General features: G+C 36.6%; 1 protein-coding gene and 1 pseudogene across 1 annotated transcript in view; both read left to right on the top strand.

Annotated features, from left to right (window-relative positions):
• LOC149805338 (putative G protein-coupled receptor CG31760) overlaps positions 1-6072 on the top strand; it is an 88155-nt gene extending 82083 nt beyond the window's left edge. Inside the window, exons 11-12 of the mRNA XM_089934106.1 lie at positions 4973-5078; positions 5905-6072. Of these exons, the coding sequence (XP_089790232.1) occupies positions 4973-5078; positions 5905-6072 (274 nt within the window). The remainder of the gene's footprint in view (positions 1-4972; positions 5079-5904) is intronic.
• Positions 6073-15510: 9438 nt separating this feature from the next.
• Positions 15511-24652, top strand: part of LOC149805337 (putative G protein-coupled receptor CG31760) — a 71557-nt pseudogene continuing 62415 nt past the window's right edge.

The following is a 24652-nucleotide window of genomic DNA, read 5'->3' as shown; positions in this document are numbered from 1 at the left end:
TCAACCAAAGCTGACAGACGATTTAAGATTTTACATGCCCTATCGTGTATAGTCTAGGCCATACACACACACACACACAGATATGTGTGTGTGTGTGTGTGTGTGTGTGTGTGTGTGTGTGTGTGTGTGTGTGTGTGTGTGTGTGTTTGCATGTGTATGTGTGTGTATGCATGCGCAATTAAGGAGTTGGTTTAATCAAATAAATCGTGCAATATATAAGTATTTTAAAACAAAATGCATGGTCTCAAAGGAAAAGAAAATTGTGTAACAACTGCTAAACGCATGATCTCAAAGGAAAAGAAAATTAATTGTGTAACAACTGCTAAATTTCATCCTTTTTCGTGGATGTGCGCTTGAAAGTGAGGGTATTGGCTTTTTCTGCTTCCTTAATGTATCTTCTCCCCTAAACCAATAAATTAAATGCATTATTCTGCCATAAAGTGCAATTTGTAAGAAAGATTGTCCATTGCTTATTTCCAGCATAAAGAGAAAGAGGACTAATTAGACACAGTTTCCAAACTATCTATTTTTATTTTAGTGCAAACACTTGCACCATTTACGTACGTTGTTTGTTGCCTTAAATTCCAGTTGCCTAAAAAACAAACCTGAGCATAATATACACAAGAACTAATTTTCTTCATCTTTTATATTTTCATTTTTATGGTGGGATGATTATTATACGGTAAGTTCATTATTAAGTTACTAATGTGGAAAAGTATCGGATCTAGCTAGGCATGAATGTAGGGATATCGAATCTTCTGGAATTGAATTAACTATAGGAATCAACCGACACATTTACCTCCCTTATCTCAGCTTCGGTATCCAATACTGTATTTTGGTATGCGGTATAACCTATGCACCCGAGTTATTGTAAAAATATAATAACATAATAGGCAGTAAGATTAGAACACGTGAAGCAGCATAAATGAGTACACAATGTTATATATACTCACACATATCGTAGATGCTCTTCGCATACGTAGCCACTTGTGTTACTGTTCAGTTAAACGCTAAATCTAACCAAGCAGCGCTTGTCCTTATCTCTTTATACCGCTACAATCATTCCAGAATATTTTAATAGGTAATGAGCGTTTTAATTCAATCAGTTTCTCAACTGCATCCAGTCAGAAAGCAGAGTTGTAGACGTTGTTTCCGCTTGTCAAATATTCTAAGGGTTGACCTGGAACTAAGTGGATCACCAACCCTTGGCCAGCGAAGACTATTTCACACGCCAACAGGTTAGTCAGGGATGCGGTTCTACGCTGATCGTTCTACTGTTGATTTTTCGAGTCAACGTCATAGATTCTGACCAACCACCGCATGAGTGTTTTTCAAAGGCGGCAGAGCTATCATCAAAGTTTTAATACTGACGTGACCATTTTGCTATATCGAATTAAAAACTGCACTCTGCAAGAAAATACCCTATTATTATGTAGTCAGTGCTGTGTCAATACGTTAAGTTTCATGCACTCTTTATGTTTGTTTAGTTTCCAAAATATATACAACAATTGAATGCTTATGCATGTGGTGGTTTGCCAGAAAAGCCGACAATGTTCTGAATATGGCTTTGTTTACTTCCGCCACCCATATTGCGCCATGTGAACAAAAGTAGTGCACATTATAGCCAACATATTGAAAAATGACAAGGATCCTTCGATTGTCCGAAATGGCCACTGTTATTACGAGCGACTAACTTTAATTTTACAACTACTTTTGTCAATCAAGATTGTCGTAGTGAGTTGGGTAAAGATGTCGCGTGTAATAGCAAAGTCGTTAAGCCATTAGCCAAGCTGTTGGAGTTGCAATTAGTATGATAGTGATTGGACTGAGATGCTAAGAGTTCCTTTGTCTTTTAAAGAATTTTGGGCATTTTCATGAACATTTTAGGTATTGTGTGATTTTATTTAGTCAGATGTACATAAGAATACAATTCAAACACGGTCTTAAAAAAGTTTCAACAGGTTATTCGTTACCCGTACTAAAACTGAGATTTCCGTTTGTATCTAAAAATGAAAACTTCAGGTCCCTAGCTATGACATTAATCCTCTGATTTTTATTTTCATGTGTTTACCATTACACCATTAAATAATTTCCTTGACCCTTTGATTCACTTTGAAATACTTACAGTTTTGATGTATATAATATTTTATTCCCAAATTGATGAATATTGGAAAGGGAAATACAACTCTCAAATGTGCGTAGACGAACCTTAACGAATGATTAATATACATTTTGTTCTCAAATAACTGAATTAAATGGAATGAATGGATAAATGAAGAAATTAATATTTACCTGCTGCTAGTCATTTTTGGGACCACGAGGTTAATACAGCTGTAGGCATACTACACTTTGCAGCTGTATAAGTCTGTTGTGTTCGGTCTCTAGTCAACATGTTTTCCACAGCTTTATATGTATGTATGTTCGTGCTCTAGTCAACATACTGTTGAACTGGCATGTAATAATAATAATAATAATAATAGGAAATAATGAACTATCTTTAACGAGGCTAATACATTATTTCATGGCTGACCCATCTGCCATGTGGTCATCATATTTTGTTTTCGGCTATGTTTTAAAAAAATACAAAAAAATAAAAACACAAGACCATACACATAACCAGGTATCGTGGCACACTCATTCATGCATATTTAACTAGAATGAATATGTGTGACTATACTGGGAAACAAACAAATATGAACATTATTCAATACCCATGTACATGCATTTCAGCATAGGTCTTGCGTACTATATATATATATATATATATATATATATATATATATATATATATATATATATATATATATCGAATAAGATCTGGACATGTCATTTATGGATATGATGATAAAGTTTTCTATTCAGAGCTTTTAATATGTCTTTCCAGCTGGTCAAGAAAGAATTTCTTTAATGATATTTTAAAAGAAGCAAGGGAAGTTGAATTACGTATCCTCTTTGGTAAGGAATTCCATACAGTAGGTGCTGGTACAGTAAATGAGCTTTTGTAAAGATTGGTTTTCGACCACGGAATCTGGAGATCGTTGTTAGTCGCCGATCGGAGATTACGCTCAGTATTCGATGACCTTAGTCCAATTATGCTAGAGATATAATCTGGAGAAAGACCATTTAAAGACTTATATGTCATGATTCCTTTAAAATAAAGAATACATTTTCGTATAGGTAGCCATTGCAGACGTGAAAACAAAACATTCGAGGGAGTCATAACATGATGTTTCAGTATTATTCTGGCTGCCCTTTTCTGGGGTTTATAAATTCTGGACCGATTATACTTGTAAGTGTTTCCCCATATGGTACAGCTGTAATCTATCAGTGGTAGGATATAATCCGAAAAATAAAGTTCAAGTGATTTGGGGAGGTAGAAATTTCGAAAGCAGTTTTAACAGAGTTATTATTTTGACTACCATTTTACATAGGTGATTGATATGTGCATTCCAGCAGAGATGTTATTCAATGTAGATATCAAGAAGTTTTGGATTTTTGTACAATATATACGTCGAAGCCATTTTGAATTAGAAGTAAATCCATGTTAGTAGATAGACGCTGCCTTGTCCCGATTGACATACCTTTCGTTTTAGAGATGTTAATATGCATTTTGTTTTGATGACACCAAACTGATATATTGTTTAGGTCGATTCGAAGCTTATTTTTGATGGAGTGTAGAGATTTACCAGATAGATGCAATGTAGAATCATCATCACAAAGATCTATGAGAGTGTTAGAGTGTGCTGGATAGTAGAAAAAAGAGGCCCTAATATAGATCCATGAGCAGCACCACTTAAGATAGGACTTGGTTCGGATATATATTTACCCGTGTAGATGACTAAAACTCAATATTCCATCATTTGACTGAGAAGACTTTTGTATTTCCTCACACAAGCAAATTAGGACATCGTTTCGGAATGACAAAAGAGATAACAGCATTACCCAACGGTTATTCACTGTTTACTGATTTATGCTTGCATACACCTCTGCTTACCTAAATAATCCCACACACAAATTTACCTATTTATCTAAAATCTTAATATTTCTTCCCTTTTGTTTGTACTCCCCCACCGATTAAGAAAACCAAAAATATACATGAAATTTTTTTTAAAAAATGTACAGAACTTAGTTGATTCCTTTGATTTATGATTTAAAACCTGAATAAGACCGGGGAGGGGGGCTAAGACCGTTATCGTCTGCGCGTTTCATAATAAAGGAAGTTTTCAATGGAAAGAAATAATGACCATGCCCTCCGCCGTTTCCATTTCCTGGACAATTCCATTATTAGCGGAAGGGCAGATGCAGTATTGCACATGTATGTATATAGAAGGTAGGTACTACGTTGTCAGCTTTCGATATTTACAATGTCGAATCAAACAAAGGAAAAGAATTACAACGACCAAATATGCCACAGACGTAGATTTATCAAGCGGTAAAATCTCTATATATCTGTGTACAAGGGGATGTAACTCCCAACTCTCAATCTTACGGTAATTTACGGAGTTATCGAATAGGACTCGCTTATAGTGTACCCAATATGGCGCGGTGTTAGTATTGAAACTCCGTTAACTATATAACGCGCAGATGATGACAGTGTTTGGGTAACCCCCTTCACTGTCACGTTAGAATTAAAAATCAATGAATGAAGTGACTAAGTTATGTGCATTTTTTAATCACATTGGTGATTTTTGTCATTGAAATCGGTAAGGGGTACAAACAAACGGGGATTTAGGCAAAAATTATAGCTATCTTTAGTCAGTCTGTATTATGTCTTGCATGCTTAGTTTCTGTGCCGTGCATAATTATTCAAACATGGACCGAATGAAGAGGTTTCTTCCCATAATAATAACACGTTCGTTAATGGCTTATCTTTATTGTCAACAGAGAGGAAGGAGAATGTTGGTAAAGGTATGAATCCTGAAAGTCAAACCTATTCATTGACTGATACTATTTCTATATTATATCATTTCAGTCGTTTCATTCTGACCAGTTCAGGTCCAGATATGTTGTACCTGCTAAATTTTATCAAGATTCAGGTGTATGTCGCAGTAACCATGACTTTTATTTTTGTTCCGAAGGTAAGTTTTTTCCTAATTTATCAAACTTGTTCATTCAATATCTATAAACTGGCGGATATTTATTTTATCAAGCCAGGCACTTTAAAATGTAAATTTTCTAAATTAATGTTCACCCTCACAAACTAACATATTTTGTTTTAGAAAGAGGCCAGTATATTGATGCACATTAACGGATAGGCATTTTCTGAAAATCCTTTTCCTGTCTTCTTTTCCTCTTTTTGTCCTTTTATCAAATCATCTCCAGGAAAGTATGCAAATCAAATAACTGGAATAATTGTAGTTTCATGTAGTTATATATGTATTTATGTGCGTGCGTGCGTGCATGCGTGCATGCTGTATTCGTAATATACTTCGTAATATACTTTGGTAAACAATGTCATTAAGAAATGCTGACAATGTAATAATTTCTAATTTCAAACGTATTTTCGAACATGGTTTTGTCTGAAATCATTTTAAAATTTCTTACTCACTTGTATTATATAAAGACGTTGTGGTCTAACCCTGTCTGCTACAGTCCTATTACATCTTGCATGTTCACATGCCAATCTTTCGTTCAAACCAAACGATCCAATGAATAAGTATGAGCATTATTCAGGTATTTGTTTCAAATAGACAGAAAGATAGATAGATAGATAGATAGATAGATAGATAGATAGATAGATTGATAGACAGACAGACACACAGACGGACGGACGGACAGACAGACAGACAGACAGATAGATAGATAGATAGATAGATAGATAGATAGATAGATAATGTAGCCTGTGTTATAATGGGGATATAAAAGACAGTCATTTATTCCTTTTCATTTGTTCGTCTTCACCAGTTTTGGGCCATTTACAAGAATGTGGACATTGGTGAAACATCACAGTCAACCAGTATCTGCATGCAGACCATAACGGGCCGGTTGAGACAAACGAAAGTGTTCCCACAGCCGGATCAGTCAGACTGTAAGCAAACCATGACTACTGGTACCCAGACCAACTTTATCTAATCCTCATTCCGTTCAAATGCAAGAAAAGAAAAATAATTTCGTTTTAAGTAGTGTAGTACCCAGGCCTGAGCTTCAAGATTATTTCGACGGTATAAAATATGTATGTTCGAGTATCATGGATAACATTGAGAACTTTTGATCGTTAGAAAGGATGAAACAATGTCTAAACGCTTCATTAATGTTAGGCCGATACATCATCCCTCGATCGCGACGATATTGGTTCGGTTTAGGAACTGATTTCACCTATTCTTTAAAAGCTGCAAAAGTTTGCAGCCATTTTCGGCTGCAAACATCAGTGTACATTTTCTACACTTACCGGTATATTTCGCAGCTGTGGAGCTACCGTCGGCTGAAGGGTTCTATTTGCGACATGTACATCATGTTTTCAGAGCAAATCCTATCAATAGTGACTTGTAAATCCACGTGGAATAGTACAACCATCTGTCATGTGACCATTTTGAATTTCGCGCTAGATCTGGCTATTAACAACAACCGGTACTTGTCTAAAGTGTACGCAGGTTTGGTCCGGAAAGATCTGCCTGCAGCAAAATTGCACATTTTAAATAACAGGTGACATCACACCCAGATATCGTCCATCAATATCAATACAAATTTTGGGGTTGATTTGTCGGACTACATTAATGTCAGCAGTGAAATAAAAGTGGACAGTAACTATAATCGAAGCTTTTGATGTACATGGGGTAAATAGGGATGTGGTATTGACTCGTCTATTTTATCAAGATTTTTTTCTGCATTGTCTTTTATTTACGACCAGCTGATTATGTCAGTTATGTTTCATATGGAAGACATATCATACACAGAGGAAAATACTAGTTGAACCAGGTAATTTTACTAGCATTGTCTGAAATATTCATATACATTTTATTTTCATTTTAAAGTAAATAATCGCTGATATAGCAAAAATAAGCCATTGCGAAAATAATCCTTTAAACAGTGTTTTGCATGGCTTGACTCCAATTGTTTGTGCCCGCTTTAACTTTAAGGTTAGTTTGAATGTTGTTGATTATTAAAGGTGAATCATGTCTGTATAATGAATGTCTTGGTTACTGAGTCTGCCATTTTCTCTTCTTGAAGTTTGATATTTTATCGGTAATATGTAATATGTCTTGCAACATTTGTTTAAGACTGTTATAAAATCATAACTGATCGCTAGATACAAAGATAAGTTAATTACCGTCGTCATATCGTCTTCATCTTTATAAACATCACATCTCTATAATCTATAACTGATGAGACTTGAAATGAAGGAGAATATATGCAATAAGAATAATATTGGTACGTAAGAAAATTACCAGATGAGGACAAGAGCGAAATATTGCATGAAATAGAGTTTGTTTCCAAGCATTGATATCAAGCCAGTTTACAGTTTTTCTTTTTTTATGCTTACATTCGGATACAAATTAAAAGCTTGTGTCTAGAATGAAAGAACATGATACTATGTGCATGTGTATCATCAAAAATAGCAACAAATAAGGTATTTACAGCAACAATTTATATTTTACGGTGCTATCATAAGTAATAAAGGTGAATGCGCAAACCAGATTTCCAGGAGCATACATATAACTTCATGTTATAACGTGACCTGCTTATAAATACAAATAATTACAATATTTAGTGTTGCATAAATTTCATATATACCATTTTACTTCTGTCTCATCTTTTTTGCCCAATGGTCGTCGAACCAGTTTATTACACATCGAATTGGAAGATGAATGAAGTATATGAGCAAATTATCAAGCAAAGATGATTCGTCCTCGTTCGGAACATCGTTCGGACAAGAGTAGTAATTGTGGATACCATAGAGTCTATGGAAATCTCAGTCAAAAGGTCGTGGGAACGTTTAGGTTCACCACTATTTGAAAGAATGTATAGACAATGCATTGGGACTGCCTAGGATAATTAGGAATGGGAGAGATGTGACTTGACGGTACTGGAAATTGGCAAAAATGTTGCAAATGGCTGACTTCAATCGGACCAAAGAGCGGGAAAAACCTAGAACGTTTGGCGGGACATAGACATATATAACACATACAGCATACGGACATAGATTGATGAACATCAATCTATCATACGTTAACTATAAAATTTACGAAACCTTCTCTTAGGCAAGAGAACAAATCTTTTCGAGGCACATGAGTGGCCCTGAAAAGGGCCTTTGCTTTTGTTAACACCATTCCATTAACATAGAGGGCGTCGCATAGGTCTTCTTCTTTTTATCAGGTTTCGTATGATTTCTGGACCGTAGATGAGGTCGCTCTTCAGACAGCCTTATCTCTCTACATAGATTCTTCTTTTCCAAACGCTCGTATCGGTGATCCAGATGCTTGTCCATGATGATTTCACATATATAAGTTAGTATGTACGGGACAACATCGACGATACGAGAGTAGATGATTCAACATTAGTCTACATCTGGTGACGAGAACAGGTGAAGAGAATAAAGTGAATCTGTTTATTTATAATAGAAGAGTGGATCGAAACAGATAGAATTTTTTCACCAATCACAATACGCGTTACAAAATTCAGTCATGGTACGGAGTCTGTTTTCCAATCTGAAGAGAGCTGCCTGTGACATCACATTCCCTATATAGATGCGTTAGCGTCTGTGCGTAGCGAATCAATGCGACAGAGTTTTCAAACATGACGGAAACTAAGAAGACGATGAATTGGGGTGCACCGGCTGTGGAGACGAGAAGCGATGGTATAGCATCGGCTAGCAAAGTCAACACAGTCCTACTTCCCGAAGAGACCGATTTTAATAGGGATTTAAGTGGATTTCTTTCTTTTTCGCAAGAATTTCTCCGGTACCAGTACCTTCGCCACCTTCTTCTATTTTACCACACGTCGAGAATTTTAAACAGGGACAGAAAGAAGAAGAATGGAGAAATTTTTATATGAGCAGAAAGAAGCAGAACAAGCTTTTCTCCAAGAAGGAAACGACAGGAAGAAGAATCAGCAGCAGAGAAGAAACGAGGTCTAAGAAAGATGGAGGACAGTAAAAATCAAATGTTGACGGTTCTCTTAGACTTTTGGCAGAGTTAAGGAGTCTGAAACAAATGTATCAGACTTCTTTAATACGACCCAAGAGAAAAAGACCTTCCCGAACCAAACAATCCAACCCTCGTACTACACCTGCGATACCACCCCTATTGATTTCATCCAAATCTTTGAACGGAGCCAGTCAAAATGTTAGCCTTGACCGTGGCGAAGGTTTCAGGCAGATAAAACTGATTACGTTCCGTTATTGAGTTTTTTTTATTAAAAAAAGAAAGAAACAAACAAACACCCAACAGTTCTTTTCACCCATTTTCGAAAAGAATTAGCATTAATTTTGCCAAAATCGATTAAAACTCAAAATCCCTTTCTTGCCCCATGATTTACGTGTGTGAGTGCGTGAGTATACTTCCATATTCTAAAAATCAAAACCAAGAGACACTTTTGTTTTCTGTCTGGTCTATTCTGGTACAAATTTTACAATCCAATTCACAACACAACACTTTAATAAGTTCATAAACTTATGTGTCTTGTTCAATCTCTGTTTTTTTTTTTTTTTTGAATTTCTTTCCCTTCACAGGTTTTTCCTCCTCTTCTCCTCACTTTCTCCTGGTCTTCTTTTCTTCTCTTTTTGTTCTTTCTTGATATGTCTGAGTTCTTCCTTTTATTAGGGTACATCTTCTTCCTGTCCGGAACCCCTCTCTTCCTCTTGGTCCTGTTTTTTAGGACATTCTGAAGACAAATGTCCGTTGTCTTGACAATGATAACATTTATATTGACTTCTGTCTCTTCTGAGTCCTTTCTTGCTTTTTGGATGGTCCTTACAGTGCAGCTCAATGCCCTTTCTTTTTACGGAAATAGCAAGTATCTTGACATTTATATCGAAAGGAGGGGGAGTAGTCCGTCGGCTTATTTGAAGAAAACGTTCTTGTGACAGCTCGCAAAGCTTTCATCAGTAGTTCGATAGGTGTGGGCTCTTCCATTGTTCTGGTCGATTTGAGAGTGAAATGAATACTAGTAGGGAAGACACTCATTTGACGGCGATATAGGGACCTATGGCGTTTAAAATGTAGTCATTTTACTTTTCGTAGTAAAGACGAAACGATTGCATCGTTTCGTGGAGAAAAGAGAAGAAAATAAGCGACAGAAACATGATTTATGGCCTCGCACAGTAGTTGAAGTCTTGGCTCAAATTCATGCCAGTGATTTTGAAGATGAAATGAGTGAGCCAGAATCCAGACCCAGAGAGTCTACACTCAATCAAAGTTCACCAGTAAACCCTGAAAAGTACTACCACATTCGAGAGACGGAAAAGCGCTCCTCTAGAAAATTAAGAACTACAGCTTACACGTACACGGTGAAGTTTAAAGATTTTAAGTCCAATGTGCCGTTGAAGAAAGCAGAGGTTCTCAACATTGAGATGTGGGATTCTTTGTTAACTACTCTGAAACGACAATGTGAAGCCAAAGAAGACGATCGCTTAAGACTTTTCATTCATCACGACACTTCTGCCAGGACGCAACCTTACATTCGCAAACCACGACCTGCAGCGACCGTGACCGTGTCTCCAGTAGCTTCAGGTTCTTCCACTTCTCATTTGCTGATGATGCCAGCTAAATCCAATTTCACAAGTGTTCTTCCTCATTTGATGAAACAATGGAAACCGCGTCTCCAAAACTTCTCCTCCAGCGGTTACACCCTACTCCTCTTTAGCTGCAGAGCAGATGCTCACAAAGTACCTACCCCCAAAATCAAAGTCAAAGAGGGATCAGGCATGTTACAGTGTTTACTGGATTTGTCCAATCAAGAACTGTCCCGATTTAGTCCACTGTGAAAGAACCCCTCCACGAAGTGTGATGCCTGTCATTAAGTTAATACGACGCAAAGACAATCAGTGGTGATGCATTACAATATCAAAAATACTGATTTAAAGAATGAACAAACAAAGCTGTCACCCTCAGAAGCCATCCTCCTTCTAATCCCAAAGGAAAGGAAAGGACTCCCTCCTCATTTAGCCAAACATTGGGATGTGGTGTCCGTCCTGCCCAAAGCCCCATCCACCCATGCGAAAACATCTCATCCAAACATCCTCCAAAGACGTGATCGATACCGTATGTGACTGTGGACTGAATGTCTGTGTGTTGTTACACGGCCAAATTTTCTCAGGCCATCTAATTAGATCACGAAGCCGATTGGGAAGTGGTTTTGGTGGAAATGATTTACCCTACACAAATAAAAAAATCACTGAAACAGAAAAAACTTTCCATGTCGAAATGCTGTACGTCCGATTGCAATAAGAGATGAATAAAGTCGGGTTTTCATGCGACACAACGTTAGCAAGTACCTCATCATTCAACAGTTACACTGTGAAAGTTCCACCTGGCTATTATTTTAGCGGTAAACATTTGGTTGAAACAATTGCTGACAGGTTCCAGGCGGCGTTTGGCAAAGCCCTGAACAGAACCGACTGATGAACTTTCAGGATACCGACACGTTGTCCATTAGGTTTAATGGTAGATGGTTTGAAAGTTTGGGTGGACAGCCACAGATTGTAGCACAAAATCTGAACCTAAAGATCACAAGTAATTTGAATTTTACAAGGTTTTTGGATCCCTTGTAGAAATCTACGAAAGACTTAATTTGACCTTTGTGTATTCCGATGTGGTAGAGTACAACGTGGTGGAACACACCTCTGTACCGTTACTGCATGTTATTCCTTTCAAAGTTAATTCTGCCACGACCAATGACGAGGAAGGGGGAAACATCTATCACGTTCACCGCGAATTTGTACATCCTCACAATTTACCCGTCAATAAGTCGTATTTTGACACTGTCAACATTGCTATAAAAAGAGATCAGGGACAAAATATTATATTCTCCAAAGTGAAAGTCACGATGAAACTCCATTTTCGAAAACGATTCTCGAACGAGTTCTAAATCATGTATCCAGTGTACTGATAAATCGCTCGATAGTGAGGACATGGTTTAGGAGATATGCTGAAATCGGTCTTTTGTTCGGTTGTCCTTGCGTTGAAACCATTGGTGACACGAGGATTGCACGCTTTGAAAGATTCCGCATTGAAACAAGGCAAAGAATTTCTAAAAAATCGACAAATAAAACTCCAAAGAAGCTTTCTTGAGAGCAAGCAAACATGTTGCTTCAAACGGGCAAAGACATTTTGGGCCGACGAGAAACTCTTATAAATGTTCTGGGAGCTACCGAGTTTGATATTCCTGCTTCGCTAACGCCACAACAAGGATATGGCGGAAAGAGACGACAAAAACACTCCTTCAGAGGACTTTACACTCATAAAGCTAGAAAGACGACGAAAATAAGAACTGTGGAGACGAAGCGAAGAAACGGTTACTTGTCAGAGATTTTCAAGCAAAAAGTTCTGATTGAATTGATGACTTACCATTACCTGTGAAAACAAAAACAAGACAAAATAACAACACAAAAATAAATACCTGGGAACTTTATTACAATCTGAACCACAGTTCGTACATCGCGTCTTGGAATCATGTCGTGTGTGCTAAAGAACTTTCTCGTAGCAAACCTCAAAAGTATCAAACTTATGTCATCAACACGGACAGCAGTCATCTCCCAGGAACCCACTGGGTAGCCGTCTACTTTCCAAAAGAAGGTTGCGTGGAGTATTTTGATTCGTATGGATTGCCACCTTCGGAAGACGACATCATTGACTTTATAAGAAGAAATGCCCAGACGACACGATTCATTAACGTGAAAATATAAGGCACATATTCCATGGTGTGAGGACAATATTGTGTTTATTTTCTTCATCTACGCAGTCTTGGATATTCTTTAGAACATTTAGTGACTTATTTTGATTGTCACTTCTAAAAATGATGACCAAGTAGATCGATTGTTTTGTGACCATTATGGTCATCTCTTGTATATAGCTAGGAAACGTAGAGTAAATCAATGGCCCAATGACTTACATTAGTCGAAGTCTAGATTGACTTCACAACGTTGTCAACCTTGTCAAAAGTAGTTTATTATTTTTAAAATATTTGTTTGTAAAAAGGTTTTATTGTTAATTGTAAGTCTCCAGTCAGACCAACCAAGGTCACAAAAACTTAAAATAGGCAATTAGGACTTATGACAGCCAACTAGGTCTCGTGGGTTCACAGACTGACACAGCCATTCATAGCCCGAATAATAAAAACCAACCAAGGCCACAAAAACTTAAAATAGGAAAATAGGAATCAATTAAAACAGTACTATATAAAATGATTTAAATAACTGTGGAACAAGTTTTATACTCCAAATCAATAAGATAAAGAAACAAAATAAATAAGGACTAAATTATACAACTATTAAACACATACAATTTTAAATCATATCTTTTTTAATAACAAATTATACATATTTTAAAACAAATTTTTAAAAAAAAAATTATAAAATAAAAATAACAAATACAAATCAAATATATATATACTTTTCTCCTACCTTTATATATCTCCTTTTCATGTCTCTTAAACAACATCTTAACAGTCTGGCATGAAAATTAACACCTCTACGAATCCATTCACTCTAACCCAGGTATCAGCCAGAAACAAATACCTAGAATTACCGACAGGACCCAAAAATCACATCGTATAAGGTGGTCTTGAACCAAGACCATCAGGACCGTCCACACCCAATCAGATTTAGGAACAATCGACCCCAAATTAACAAATATATAAGGTGGTCTAAACTCCAAAGACCATCAGATCACAAGGCTGCAAAACAAAGAATATGCATTAGGAAGTATAACCCCAAATTAACACGCATAAAGTGGTCTAAAACCCAAAGACCATCAGATCCAGCAGCACAAAGCTGCAACGCAAACAACACTATTAGACCACTAAAACCCTAAAACCAATACCAATCAAGGTGGTCTCAAACACCCAAGACCATCAGCGCCCGCTACACAAGGTGGCAACATCAAAACCCATGGCTGTCAACCTGGGTATCTATCTTTAACCTACTCTAAAACGGCACCGAGTTATCCTCCAAATTATGCAGGACGACACTTTTAGAAACTATACCCTGGAGCTTAGAAACGCTAAAACTGTGCCATGAACCGCCTCCCAATCCATATTCTTCTTCCTCCTCTGCCGCGACCGGATATCAAACATCACGCGTGCAGTGCATGCCCCCATAGCAATATACACGAGTGCGCGTTGGGTCCAATCCCACTCGTTTCAATCAGCAAAGCAATGCAACCTAAGCAATGAGTGCGTGCTGGGTGCAATCCCACTCACATCGGCCATACATCCAGATCGCTAGGAAGTAAATAGTACCTCGATATGACGGCCTAATTAATAAGTGTTCCATGAACACATAAAAGCCTGGGGGATGTGGCTCTTCTTCCTTCCCCCAGGAGTAATTAAATAGCACGTTGTGCGTGCATAAAATAGTGATACATGCTCCATTGGAGCGAAAATCACTTTAATCCAACTAAGTAAGTAAGCAGTCATACCAATCATTGTTGACTCATCCTTATATGAAGTTGTGTTCAAGACTAGCCAAGCTGAACGAAGCTTACGTGAATTTACATTGTGTCAGGCAAAGCCTGATACCGAAGCCTACAGAGATAGAGAATGTCAGAATGTTAAAAGTGACCGATGACCTGAGAGAAGAGCTCTTCCGAGAGGAAATCAGGAAGGATATAGAAGAATGTACGGAGAACTATAGACTTCAGAAGCAGAGAGAGCAGAGTGAACATGAGCAGCAACAGCAGTAGGAACCAGACATAGGTTTTGTCGACTGCTGTGTAGACACTAGAGTTCTCATTCACTTTCCGAAGAAGACGGTCCTATCCTGTGTGAAAAATTGCCGCCAGACGGGGACGCAATCTTAGACTATATAAGTTTGACATAACTCTCCGTTCACAACAGCAGCTCTTTTCAAGGCTAGCCCAATACTCTAGAAAAGACATACTAATTCAATTGCTAATTGTATCTTAGTAAGTTAAAAAAATAGAAGTGTGTCTATAACCACTTCATTTGTTTGACTTTGTTAGAAGTGCGTCTATAACTAATTCGTTCCGTAGCTTGAAAGAAATATAGTCTGTGTGTTTTTCTTTGTAGTTAGTGTTTGTAATTAAAACGTGAGCGAGTGTTTATTTTAGGTCCGCGCGTTCCATGTTTCTGTGTTAATACGGGTATTGAACGGTTTTGTAACGGGGAAGTTTTCCTTCACGTCTGCGCTTCACACATAAAAAGCGAAAGCGTTCATCAGTCTGGCTACCCAGAGTTCACTCGTTAACTTGAGTAGAATTGCATTGATAGAACTTCAGATGCACCTAGGCGGCTTCTGGATGAGCTGGCCATCGGGTCAATGCAGGATGAGGCCAGGCTTGAGGAAGAGGAGAAAAGAAAGAAGATAGAGAAGGAAGAAGGATAGTGCCTCACCTGATGATTAGGTCAGTGTGTGAGGTGAAGCCTCTGGTAACACCACTACTACTACCATCTCAGCCACTACCTCATCCACAACCACTACCACCAGAACAGAGGTTTGTGGTCCTCCAGGCGGAAAACTGGGAGGAGGAGTTGCGTCAGAAGAAGGTAAATATACCACATCATCCACGGGAGTGGAATAAGAGAAGGGATGAAGAAGAAGTCTTCAGAATCCCACAAACGGAAGATTGGGGTGCTGAAGCCAATTTATCAGCCTCTGCGCTCCCAAGAGCAAAACTGAACGTGGAGCAGGTCTGGGTCAGACCTGGAAGGTGCACACATTAAAAGGTGCATCTGAAGTTAAAAAACAGCCCTTTTCATGGCTAACCAGACCGCTCCGGTGTCCTAGTGGTTAGAGCGTCCGTCTCGGATGCGGGAGGTCGTGGGTTCGGTCCCCGGGCGAGTTATACCAAAGACTTACAAAAAGGTACTAACCTCTCTCTCTTGGCGCTCAGCATTAAGAGGTTAGTGTTAGGACTGGTCGGCCTGGTATCAGTATAATGTGGCTGGGTGGGACATCATGCTACATGTCTGCGACATGATAACCCAGTGCTAGACATCACTATAAACTGCCACACTGCAGACATCGTAGCGATATGACTGAAAAATTGTTAAAGCTCCGTTAAAATCCAAGTCACACACACACACATGGCTAACCAAATCTATAGAAAAGAGACTATCTAAGTTGCCTATTGGTGTGTATGTGGAGTAAAGTGATTATAAACACTCACTCCTTTAATGATGTGTGGGTGAGCGTTAGCGTACGTTTGTGTGTATGTGTGTTTGTATGTTTTTAGCGTACGTTTGTGTGAATAGTATATAATGTGGGTTTTTAACCTTCCCGTGTGTGAATAGTATATTTGTGATTTTGTTTTTTCTTCTTACCGTGTGTGAATAATATATTTTGGAGTTTGTACGCGTTCGCGTAAGTTTGTGTCTATAGTAGATATGGGAGTGTTTCCTCATCCCATGTGTGAATAGTATATTAGGGTTTGTTTTCCTCCACCCCTGTGTGGATAGTATATTTCGGGTTTGTGGATAGTATATATTAGTTTTTTGTTCTTCCCGTGTTTGGATAGTATATTTTTGTGTTTGTGTGGGAGAAAAAGAAAAATAGGAGGAGGAGAAACAGGAGAAGTAGAACGAGGAGAATAAAAAGAAGAATGTAGAACACAAAAAAATACGAAGTTGTGGAGGAAAAGAAGAAATTAGAACAAGAAAACCAAAAGTCCTTTTCAGGGCCACTCGTATGATTCAAAAAGATTTATTCTCTTGCCTACAATTTTTTTTAGTCAATTTTATAGTTAATGTATGATAGACTGGTGTTCATCAATCTATGTCTGTATGTTATATGTGCTATATATGTATATGTCCAGCCAAGCGTTCTAGGTGTTTCCCCGCTCTTTGGTCCGATTGAGGTCAGCCCTTTGCAACACTGTTGCCAAACTCCAGCACCGTGGCGCCACCCCTCTCCAATTTCTATTGAACATATACAGTCCCAATCTATTGTCTATAATTTCCCATATTACATTCACATTGACCCTAAACGTTCCCAGGGTGTTTTAAAAGGTGGTGACCCTAAACGTTACCACGACCTTTTTAACTGCGATTTCCATAGACCCTACGGTATTCCTTATTACTACTGATATTCCTGTCCGGTCGAGAAAGTGTTTGAAGGAATACACATCAATTTGATGTGCTTGGTGATTCGCCTCTAGCGGAGTGCATCACGTATACGACATCTGCATAGACCAAGAATTCTCCGATTGTAACTTTTCCATATATTGTCCCATGTGAACTTAACTTTGAAAAGTAGGTTACTGTTACATGATTTTGCGATTGTGGTAACTCCAAACAGAACGTATTATTTAATCATAACTAGATAGGATTAGGAGCTGTCACATTGAATAACGCAAGTAATTATGATTGCTGGAACTATCTAAGCACAGTATGTTTGAAAAATCTAAATTTACCCAACCCTCGTCCGTTCAGATAGATCTATAAATTACTTTATGTATCTGTACAGATACTATAACATAAATGGCTAACAAGAAAAATGTTCCAAGAGCGGGTAAACCAATTAATTTGAGAAATTATTACAATTTTTCTTTGTAGAACACAATTGTTGGTCTAAATGATAACATTAAATTAAATATATTATCCCCAACCAATCCACCCTCTCCAGTCTTAACTATTCATGAACAGGAAGGTGATCGGGAAACATGATATAAAAATATATTCTTGTCGTGAACACTGTTTCCATATATAGTCGTAAGAGCCTGAGATATATTTATTAGATTCAACGTTTTTATGAATGATGCAGGGAAGGACAGTCCAACATTGTCGAGTACACTGTATAATTTACATTGCGTATCAAGAGATCATCATTCGACCATTAAGGTTTCCCTTTGTTATATCAAGTTGAGAAAGGCAGTCCAACAACGAAGCATAAGTTTACCGTCCTGCTCATGACCTCTAAGTAAATGTCTCTGCTATATAGCTATAAGTTTTTGTTTGTTATTCAGCCTACCGATTCTGTGGACACGTGTATAATTAAGAGTTGTAGACAATATTACTAAACAATTGCCTCCTTACTTTGTTTTGATGATTTGCTAAAGTTAATCTAACTGATAGACTTGAATTGTAAATTTAACAAGGTAAAATTCGCCAGAAATATGTTAATGTGTTTTTGTTGTTAAACGTAAATTTGTCACTACTTGGAAAAACACTTACGTTATATAACTCTTCAATTCTGGGGGTAAATAGTTCTTGCAATTTATCAAGTTCTATAATTTTCGCAGTAAGTAGTTCTTGCGTGGAATACGGAATTCCATAAAGCCTTAGATGAACCAATCGGTTTTAAACAACACCGAGCTATTTAAGTCTGAACGTTTATCACACGAAACTGAACATGAATGCTCGTAATAACAAACCAAATCTTATAATTCAACATAATCACGGGATTAAGGTATTCTTATGCACATCAAAAACCGAGTATCTCAGGAAACCTCGCCCAATGGCAATTACCACCCAAAACGTTTTCAGTTGGAAAATTCATTCAAAATTATTAATATTTTAAACTTATGATTCGAAACCGAAATCGGACCATCCAGCAGTTCACGCTGTGCAAGCATAGCTTTTAATAATCAGCATTAACTTGCACCTTCAAGCGGCCTACATGCGCTGTGTTTGGATTTACATAGATAATTTAAACAAATCGAACGTTCTGAAAACAGTAATTAATTTGATAGATCTATTGCTAACACCAAGTGATATTGATGTGGTAACTTGTATATTCACAACCAAACTATTAGACTCCTCAAATGTGTGTATTCTCTGAAAAACTGTAATATTTCGCTCAACCGATCAACCTTGGTTTGACTGCCAATTAAAAACAAAAAGGAAAACGGATAGAGCACACAAATCTGCCATCAATTGTGATATGCCAATCGAATGGAACAAATAAAGTCAAACAATCATCTTTTGTCTCCGAGATTTTCCCTTGTTCTCCTGTCATCATATATGATGACAAAAGATGTTCTGATACCCTAAACGATAAACATCATGAAAATGTATGCTAAAAAGAATATATGGATAATATTGATGAGCATCTTTCAAAATCTACAAAAAATGTTACTAAACTTTTTCGAAAATAGCAAAACCTTTCTTAAACGAGATCAATCCTTCAAATTTTATTCCGCCACTTATAGATACAAGAAATAATGTTTCATTTGGCATATATGATGACAAAGAAAAACTAACGTATTAAATGATCACTTTACCTCAATTTCAACTTTTAATGATAGTAATGTTCCTCTCCTTACTTTTTGGAAAAGATATTCTGATACCCTAAACGAAATAGAAATTAAATATATTATTAAGTCTATATCTGTCAATAACGCCATTGGACTTGGTCATAGAATGCTTAAAGGCGTTAGTGAAATAATTGTAGCATCAATAGCAATGCTTTCTAATCGATCATTGAAGAAAAACAACTTTCCAGACAAAAGGAAACTTACGCACATTCATTCCATTCCTAAAAAGTCGATCCACAAGAGATTGCCAATTAATAGAACATAGTTGTGTCGCAACAATCTCGGAAAGCATGTGTAATGAAAATTTCAGACAAGCCGTCGTTTTTATAAGTATCAATCAGGATTCCTTCTGGTCACTCCACTGTTTTTGAAATTATTGAAATGTATCATACCATTTGCAGTTCATTAGAACAATCCCAAAATTCTTGTATTGTATTTTGTGATCTATCAAAAGTTTTCCGTCGGGTCTGACACAGAGGCTTATTGTTTAAATTGAAGGAATACGGAGTTTCAGTTAATTTGATAAAATGGTTTGAAAGTTTTTTTCAGTAATAGAAAACAAGCGGTGGTTTTGCATGACACTTTTTTTTAAAACGGGAAATGGATATAGCTGGTGGTGTTCCGCAAGGATCTGTGCACGGGTCACTCTTGTTTTTAATCTATGTAAACGATAATGAGCTCTCTCACTCATCTTTTTGCAGATGACTTATCACTGCGTTATTCATCTCCTTATTGTGCTGAAATAGCGCTTGTCATAAATAATGACCTATTAAAATGGCATAACTGGTCTACGAATTGGCTCCTGAAGTTTCATCCAGAAAAACGGTGGCTATGTTTTTCACGAACAAAAGCGTAAGAAACAATCCTGAACCTGTTTCTGATAATATCGAACTTAAATATGTGGATTCTTATCTTCAACTAGGATTAATACTTTAATCAAATACCAGATGGACTTTCCACATGATAGTATTTTCAAAACAGCAGCATGTCGAACAGCTGATCTACGAATACAAAGCCTATCTTGGAATATGCCAGTGCAGTCTGAGACAGATGCTCGTTGATCGATTCAGAAATACTGGAAAAATTAAGCGGCAAGAATAGTTAAATGACTTCCAAAATATAATCCTGACATCAGGAGACATCAAGGTAAACGATAATTTAATAGCAGATGCACTTTCCCGTGTATAGAAATGTAATATTTCATATACACTTTTTGTAATTCATCTGTTTACTTCTTATGTTTTTCTTAAAACTTATGTAAACATCTATCGTAAAAAAAGAAAGCTTTATCATATAAATCTTTGTTTTTATGGGGGAAGGTGTTATGTATGATACAATATAATCTTTGTTTTGAGAGAGATTTCTCAGTTTTTGGGCTTTTCATACTGATGTCAAGTTAATTTGTTGTAGCCAGATTTGAGCTATAATTTTCTTCTGATCAGCTGGATTTCAAAAGAATTAAATGTTTATTCTCTGGAAATATTTTGACGAGTACTCACACAGAAATTTTTAAAAGATATTGCTTACAAATTTAATTTGGATTTCCAACACCGGAGTGCCATTATTTGTATTCCTACAAGGAACTGTAGATAAGCACAGTATTGACTACAGCATACGTCATCTTTATCCATCTTGGATTTCCTATCAGGATTCGAACTTGAAATTATTAGAACATTTGTTACTCTGACTTTTGCAATTTAATTCGTGGATTATTTTTGGATTAGATTCTTGAAACCGTACGTTCTTCTCATTTTTTTCATTTTTACGGAATTTTCCAGGAAAATAAATTATTTGTTAAATTTTAAAAGCTTGTTGTTTTCACTCTTTCTGTGTTACTGTTTATTCGAGCCTAAACACCTAACATAGAAAATACGCTACTAGGCAATCTCTATTTTGAAACATACTGGGAAAATCTGCAGTCTAGAAGAAAAAGACAAAAATTACTATATAAAATGAGTCAAACTCAAGCCTATATCTTTTAATTAATCCCTCAGAAATTGTCCGAACAAATAAATTATAACCTTCGCCGTTCAAACAATGTGGTCATTTGTAGATTCAGGCTACATTCTACCAAATCATCTGTTATACCTTCAACAGGAACACTCTCAAGCAAGATATTTAATGTAGTACGTCTTACATTGCTTGAAAAAAGTGTTTATGTCAAAAATTTAATCAAGCAAAATGCCAGGGTTTTTTTTTCGAACACAGGATGTTATCCGGACTAGATTACGACACAATGTAAGTGTTTCTGTCAAAACTTTAATCAAGCAAAATGCCTAGTTTAATTACTGGAACACTGGATGTTATCCATACTGGATTACGACACAGTGTTAGTTCATTAAATGATGATCTTTACCGTGTTCAACTTGCTGACACTGCTTTTTGTACATGCAGTGGGATCGAAACCACCATGCACTTTTTCATGTTCTGTCCCAAGTCAAGTGACAAATAGCTAAGTTGATGGAAACTTTGCTTTCAATGTCATGTGCAACTATTAGCTTAGATTTAATGCTTTGGGGAAAGAGAGATGCAAATAAAAAATATATAATTTTGCAACATGTATGCAAATATATTATCGATACTCTCTCTCTCCAACCAATTATTTTTCATTATTATTTGTCATTTTGAATGTGCTGCAATATTTGTTTCATGTTTCATGTAGAGAGAGTGCCAATTTAATTTGTAAGAACTTGTACCCAATCCCCTTGTATCTTACTGTGACAGTAAAATATGTTTAAAACAATAAAACAATTATAACAAAGATTTTTTCTAGAAATATACCTTTTGTCCCTCATCCTGGCTATTCTTTTCTTAGTTTTGTATGTTCTTGTTTACTGAAAACTTATCTATTCCTGCGATAACATCTTTGCAGAAGTCATTTATATTGCTATATTCAGATTTTGATTTGAGTGAAATTATTTATTATTTTCTGGAAATAGAGAGTGTTCTATAATATTCTTGGAAAGAGACATTAAGTGTGAGTCATATTAAATTCAGAGAAGGATATATTGGATTGTATTACTCTGATTCAACAAACGACTCTTGGCAGATCAATACAATTCAAGACATAGTTACATTAATGCATTAGAGACTATAGGCCACTACAGGTATATCAACAACTTCAGCGTTGGAAATTATTTTGAAGACAAATAAAATTTGTTCATGAGGACTTGTGTTAATAATTCTACGATGAATATGAATTTAATTCGCAATACAGTAAATTTATCTTTTTACATTTTCACTTTCTGTTCCAGGGAAATAAATTATTGTTGAATTTTATAAAAATGTGTTGGTCTCGCTGTTTTCTATTACTATATATATGTTTATGTATGGACAGATAGATAGATAGATAGATAGATAGATAGATAGATAGATAGATAGATAGATAGATAGATAGATAGATGGATGGATGGATGCATGGATGGATGGGTGGGTGGGTGGTAGGTAGGTAGGTAGGTAGGTAGGTAGGTAGGTAGATAGATAGATAGATAGATAGATAGATAGATAGATAGATAGATATTGGCCGGTTGTTCACAAGCAGTTCTTACAATGGCAAGGCCGGACATATGTTCAGGATCACGAATTGAATTCATGCTTTATGAAAATGATGAATAAATAATAATTTTATACCTGCTTGAGTACAAACATCTTTGTATAGACGACGATTATAATAATAATCTTCCGTTGAAATTGATATCTAAAGGTTAAAGATATTGGGCCAATATCATGCAGAGCCGGTTTCCCGAGCTTGAGAAGAAATACTATACATGATAAACGATGACCCAGTAGTTTTATTACTCGCCGAATAACTATTCTAGTTTATACATAAAACAAGCATGTGGTGATTCTTAAATGATGGAGTGCAGTAGTGCAAGTAAATGTATCTCTTGCAGGTAGGAACTGCCCGCCAAAAACGTCTTTTTGGTACCGGCGACCTGGCAATAAATATCTTAATTTTTATCTGGCCGTACCGAATTACTTGTACCGCAGATGGAAAGTCATGTAACTAAAGAAGCACAAGGAAATATTCTAGGCCGGATCAGGTCAAGTGTTCCTGGGGTGCGTGGGTGGTGGCCCAATATTTCAGATGGGCCATGACTTTCCTCAAAAGAGTATCAAAGCAGAAGTATATGTGTTTATTTACTCAAAATGAACATTATACCCAATAAACGTGCACAAGAATACAATGATGGTCAAATTTCAAGGGACACGTGACCGTATGTTCTGTGTGTATACCTTCGTTTATCCCGTGGGGGTTACCTGAAACCATTGGATCACTTACCCCACCCACCGTCCACGATCCAGCCCTGATTTTGATATCGGAATAAGCAGAATATTTCAGTCTACGGTTATCATTTTGAATATATCAATGTTCCTGACATGAGAGCGGGTAAATTGAATGATATATATATTTATTTGGCTGAGAGCTATATCTACTATTTCTTGAGCGCTAGTGTCGAGAAGAAAGGGTTATAGTAATTGTCGGCCTTGGATGGATATCAGATTCGTAACGAGGTCAGCGTTCGACATTTCTGTGCTTCGTTTTATTTTGCCGTAACCAGAGGTAAGTCAACGAATGCATGCATGTGTTTTCCATAGAAGGAAGAGTTCAATAATTTTACTTGTCTGCTGTCAACATCGCATGATATTTACTGGTAGCAACAGCCTTGAATTAATAGTACTGATTATATAACATTTAATATCGTAAATGTCATAAAGTCGTAACAGCCAAAGAAAAATCACTATTAATAATAATTAAGCAATGCAGGTTGGTTGATTGATTCGTGTTTAAATAGTAAAACAATACTATTATACAGTAAAAAAAAAAATACCCTTACAAGACACTCACTGTCACAAATAAATAGTAAAATATAAAATAATCAAAAAAAAGGTTTTAAAATACAAACTTTAGAAGAAGACAATGAGTAAAAAATAAATTTGTTACAACCAAATGGTTGTGCCAGCTCTAGAGTCGAAGAAATATATATCCATTTTTCACAGTTCTTTCGTTATTGACATAAATCAATGTGGCACAACCTATGCATAAGAAACACTAGCCAATTCCGGGTCATCAGATGAACAAGTTGGTTTAAAGGCTCATTATAAACTAAGAAATGCATAACAAGCATAACAAGTTTGCAGAAACCTCGTTAAATTGGTTTTTGACAACAACGAATTAACCAACAAGCCACTGACGTTATTCCAATTAACCGTTCTCGAATTCGCGTATCGATCTCCCAAGGTGTAACACACCTCTCGTTTCTGACCTATCAGAAAAGCAATCA

Source organism: Sinohyriopsis cumingii, chromosome 2, assembly GCF_028554795.1.
Source record: "Sinohyriopsis cumingii isolate HCF-2022 chromosome 2, ASM2855479v2, whole genome shotgun sequence".
Lineage (NCBI taxonomy): Eukaryota > Metazoa > Mollusca > Bivalvia > Unionida > Unionidae > Sinohyriopsis > Sinohyriopsis cumingii.
Note: the sequence above shows the minus strand (reverse complement) of the source record. Positions and strands in the feature narration are given on the sequence as shown.